The sequence below is a fragment of the Arachis ipaensis genome, chromosome B09 (assembly GCF_000816755.2).
Source record: "Arachis ipaensis cultivar K30076 chromosome B09, Araip1.1, whole genome shotgun sequence".
Taxonomy (NCBI): domain Eukaryota; kingdom Viridiplantae; phylum Streptophyta; class Magnoliopsida; order Fabales; family Fabaceae; genus Arachis; species Arachis ipaensis.
The window spans coordinates 3,659,500-3,664,498 of record NC_029793.2 but is presented as its reverse complement, the minus strand read 5'-3'; the positions used below and the strand labels follow the sequence as shown (position 1 = coordinate 3,664,498).

Genomic DNA, 4,999 nt, shown 5'->3' with positions numbered 1-4,999 from the left:
TAATAATAATAATAATAATAATAATAATAATAATAATAATAATAATAATAATAATAATAATAAAAAAGTTAAATTAGTCTAGTAGTTAGTTCATTAGACTATTTAAGTGAATGTAGAAAGTTCAAATCCCACCTTGTACATAAAAATTCATTAGCCAGTAACAAATCTTTAAATAGAATCTCAATCCGCCACAGATTAATCCTTAACCTACTCGATCAGGAATAATATTGATAACGATGACGCTGTTTAAATTATTTAAATCTGCTTAATTGCGCTCAGTGTTATTGAAAGCCACACAACCATTACTCTTCGGCCAATAACCCAATACCAAAAAGCACGAAAAGTTACATTCAAATATCGTTCTCCTTGCTATCATGAATCAATAATTCTTCCTGTCATAAACTGGAGATATCATACAATATCATGCTCTCTATATAATTACAGAAAGACCGTGCAATAATTGCCTTAATCAACAATCCTTAATACTCTCCAAGTCTAATATGATGCATAATCACAAAGTTAACCAAATAAATACAGAATCGTCCCTACATATCCTTGGTTCTTTTGAATCACAATGTTAGCCTTCCCAGTTAAGTAAATGTTAGTAGCATAAAAGTGTGAATCAAATTAAAGCTTACAAAATAATTCAGCATTCATACTTGAGAAACAAGTTAGACAGCAAAATCATTAAAGAAAAAGAATGAAGAAACATTGGCTACTGCATATTATGAGCACAAGCAAGCCATTGCATACTTCTCTACCTGCAAAATCTACCAACACATATGTACCAACAATGCTCGTCAATGCGAGCTGGACATAATATCTGGGATTAAATCCTTTCCGTCTCTTGTGTGTTTTGCAGGCCTGAACTGGTTGAGGCAGATGGATGTTGACCGTATTCACTGCTCGGTCCACTGTACTCACTAGTGCCATGTTCTTGGCTTTCAAGTGCCAGCTTCCTGAACTTCTTTAGGTCTTCATTGTATTGACCGGCGTCATAGTTTAAACTCTCAAAGGAACCAAAAACTCTGCTGTGCCCCGGTGTGCCCCCCTCGTATAGATCCTCTAGAGAAATATGTCCTTCTAGAGCTCGAACAACCTGCTTAACACAATTTTATCATTGTTATGCCAAACAATTAGAAGTCAGCTTCAAAATCGTTTAAGAATGATAGATCACAATTTTCTTATAAACACATCTTTTGACTAGGTAAACTCACCTGGCTCATTCGAGGCCGGCGCCTGGCTGAATGGCGCACACATGTTGCGGCACATGCAGTCATTCGAGTCAGCTCTTCACGATCATAATTTGTCTGCAACCTTGGATCTAGAAGTCCACTAAAATTTCCAATTTCCAAAGCTTGGGAAAGTAAGGGCCTTGCCTATAATATACACAATAATTTAGTACATAGTTACAATTGGACAGTTTCTCTCATTCTTCACACACAAGTTCAATACAACATTTGGTATTGGAAACCAGTTATCTGGGACCAAGTTAGAAAGCTAATATGAACTAGATAACCAATAGATAAGAACCAATCCGATTTTTATTATGCAAGATACTTTCAACTTCAAAATTGGACTCAAGTGCAAGCATAGGGTGCGTTTGGTTTGCATTTTTATTTTCTATTTTCATTATTAATGTTGTTTTCAGGATTTTGTGAAGAAAAAAGAGAAAACAAGACACTGAAAATGAAAATACAAATCAAATGCACCCTAGTTTTCCAAGTTCCTAACCACCCTCAATTAATATGGTTTTTATCAAGATTGCCAATGTGACTGAGAAAAGGGGCAAAAAAGCATCCAAAATGAACAGATAAAAGGCTCAAGAGATGCATATAAAACACTGGAGACCCAGATATAGCAATCAACTTCACTCCTCTCACAAAGAGGATCGGACACAGGAAAGTTAGACACCTATATAAATACTATGTTTTCAAGTCTAAAGCTATGCAAATTATAATACTAACATATAAACATTCATGCAGTACAGTACACTACACACCCATTCAACCATGCTGTCATCTGTGAAAGATTCAGTTTTATCAACAGGTTTTCGACCGGTAATCAACTCCAAAAGCACAACACCATAGGAGAAAACATCTGACTTCTCTGTGAGTTTCCCACTAGCAGCATATTCAGGAGCCAGGTATCTGTTGAATGAATTTGGAAATTCACTGAGATAATTCTAGAACAGCAAATATAAAATGTAAAAGTAAAATCAACCTAACTTACGTCCAAATTAAGAAATATAAATATATAATACATAAATTAAAAACCCTCCTAACCAGATTCAAGAGAAAAGAATACAAATGGTGATGAATCATACCCAAAGGTTCCCATCACTCGAGTAGAGACATGGGTATCTGTGTCTGTTGAAAATTTGGCTAGTCCAAAATCTGCAACCTGAAGGGACGATAAGGGAATATCATATTATTACATACAAGATATGCTTGGATATGGAAGTGCCAAATGAGATGATGAACAAATTTGTAGTTCATTTAACTATTCAATTATTCATTATACTCCATTTTAAGTCCCTTCTACTTAGGGAAATTTTGAGGTCTAAGGAAGACGGAAGCTTCCATCTTTTCCTATTGCAGAAACCATTTTAAAGAGGGAGTGGGATATAGTTTCCAGTTAATCCGCCTGCTCCTCTTGTTCACCATTAAAAGGAGAGGACCTTTGATCCATTGGCTTTGTTTGCATCCTATATCATACATAGCTTTATAAATCATAAATATGTTATGTTGTCATTAGAAGAACAAGTATAGCATGCCTCAATGGCACAGGCAAATGAACAAGAAAACAAGGTTTCTTTAATTTTAAAACATTAATTAAGAATTTGAATTTCCATTTATATGTCAAGGAATGCAGTTCAAAGGTTATAAAGTTTACCTTTGCCTCAAAACTATCATCAATAAGGATGTTAGATGCTTTAATGTCCCGATGTATGATTTTAGGGTGACCTAAAAAGATATTAGAATGATAGAAGTAAATTTTGAAGTTAGTATCACGAACAAATAATTTTTGCCAGATTTTAAGCAGAAACTTATTTTCCAAGTAAGGTAAACTCACAATCCTCATGCAGGTATGCCAATCCCTTTGCAGCTCCAACTGCAATCTTCATCCTCGTTGACCAGTCCATAGTCGGTCTGTCCTTTGCTGGAATGATATTCATATAATACCAAAAATTATTAATAGTGACGTGCGAGTAAGTTTATCACACTTTAAACAAGACAGTGTAGTCCTAAACCTCAATTACCAATCCAATCTATTTAAACTCAACTCCACAATTTTTTAACCACAATTCTGCATACGAAAACAATTTTATTACACACAGAAGCTATACTACTCAAAATATGCGTACACTTGAAGTTCATCACATTTATTAGAGAATGATTGGAGTAAATCCTATCTATAGGAAGAAAAGGGAAATTGCATACCATATAGGTGAAAATTAAATTTTGTCCTTCATTCTACATTATCTATGTATGCATCATGCATCATTCTTCATAAATCAAAAGTGCTAATATATGTGGGGGGAAGAGGAGATAAAGATTTAACTTTGGAGCAATGAATGGAAAATATCTTACCATGCAAATGAAACTCAAGTGTTTTATTTGGCACAAACTCATAAACAAGCATCCTTTGGCCACCTGAGACGCAATATCCAACTAGGGAAACAAGATGCCTGTGATGGACACGGCTAATGACATCGACTTCTGCATGAAACTCACGCTCCCCCTGTTTACTCTCGGATTTCAGCTGCTTAACAGCAACAGTTTTTCCATTTGGAAGAACTCCTTTGTGGACATAGCCAAAACCACCTTGACCAAGAAGATTTGAGCCGGAGAACCCTTCTGTTGCCATTGCTAACTCATCATATGTAAAAGTACTCTGAGATAGAGACAAGGACATGCCAGAAGACTGAGACATGTATGGCCGCTCAGACCCAATACCACTGCTGGTAGCTGAAGAATATGTGGGAAGACTACCAGCAGATGACGACTTTTGGTGATTTGCCACAACCCCAGGGGGTTTCGGAGGCAACCCTCCTTTACCATCTGTAGAAGGAGAAGGAGTACTTTGCCATTGCTGAGGTAAGCCACTACCCTGGTCAACTGAAGTAAATTCGCATCAATAATTAGTTCTACTGTGCTAATCAATAATCAATAATTCTATACAAACACAAAACCACATTTCATGCAAACTTTTTCTTTTGAATCTAAACTGTGAAAAACTAAACCTAAGTTACCCTACTATAAAGTTGAAGTTATCACAATACTACTCCCACCAGTTTCAAATAACTGTCCATTTAAACAAACCAGTACAATAAAAGTTCAATGTAGGTTTGATGTATCTGGATACAACAATAGTTTCTCAATCTAAGATGATATATTTGAGGAGCACAGATGTCAATCCACTTGAACTAACTATACATTCGGTCATTCAGTGAAAATTTAGGTCATCCAAACCATAAACTAGCAAAGAAAAGTAACAAGTAACCAATGCTGTATACGAGAAAATCACCAAACTTTCTGAATGCACCAGAACCAGCACAATTGACTAGGATTTTTCAGATTATTTATCATAATCAACAAATCTAAGTTACTCTTCTCTGATGCACTAAGGAAAACGACAATTGAAGTTGACACAAACTAGTGTATATTATTTTGACTAATATTTTTGGTTAAGAGAGAGAAAAAGGCCTCACCTTTTGGTTGAGGAGGAGCACCATAGTAGTTGCTCTTCTCAAAACCCTGATTCCTCTTCCTCTTCGCCCTCCTGTAGAAAAAGACGAAAATGCCCCCAATGATAAGCATCGCCGTCGAACCCAAAACCGCCCCTATTATGATTCCGGTCAATGTCCCCTTCGCCAACCCACCGGAATCCGCCGGAGTCAATGGCATAAACGGAGTAGAGTTCAACGAGGTAGGAGCGGAGGATACGAGCGCCGGCGACGGCGGGGAGGCGGTGACATTGGTCGTCGGGGTGGATG

The 4,999-nt window shown here is 36.6% G+C and overlaps 1 protein-coding gene across 2 annotated transcripts in view; it reads right to left on the bottom strand.

The window, feature by feature from the left end:
* Window positions 483-4,999, bottom strand: part of LOC107617256 (proline-rich receptor-like protein kinase PERK1) — a 10,390-nt gene continuing 5,873 nt past the window's right edge. The window contains exons 2-9 of one of the 2 annotated variants that reach the window (XM_021112256.1): window positions 4,715-4,866; window positions 3,594-4,121; window positions 3,076-3,162; window positions 2,896-2,966; window positions 2,327-2,403; window positions 2,003-2,150; window positions 1,218-1,379; window positions 483-1,099 (exon numbers count right to left, since the gene is read on the bottom strand). In XM_021112256.1, the coding sequence (XP_020967915.1) occupies window positions 830-1,099; window positions 1,218-1,379; window positions 2,003-2,150; window positions 2,327-2,403; window positions 2,896-2,966; window positions 3,076-3,162; window positions 3,594-4,121; window positions 4,715-4,866 (1,495 nt within the window). In that variant the 3' untranslated portion in view covers window positions 483-829. Of the gene's footprint in view, window positions 1,100-1,217; window positions 1,380-2,002; window positions 2,151-2,326; window positions 2,404-2,895; window positions 2,967-3,075; window positions 3,163-3,593; window positions 4,122-4,714; window positions 4,994-4,999 lie in introns of those variants that run through there. The other variant, XM_016318999.2, reaches the window with a different exon arrangement.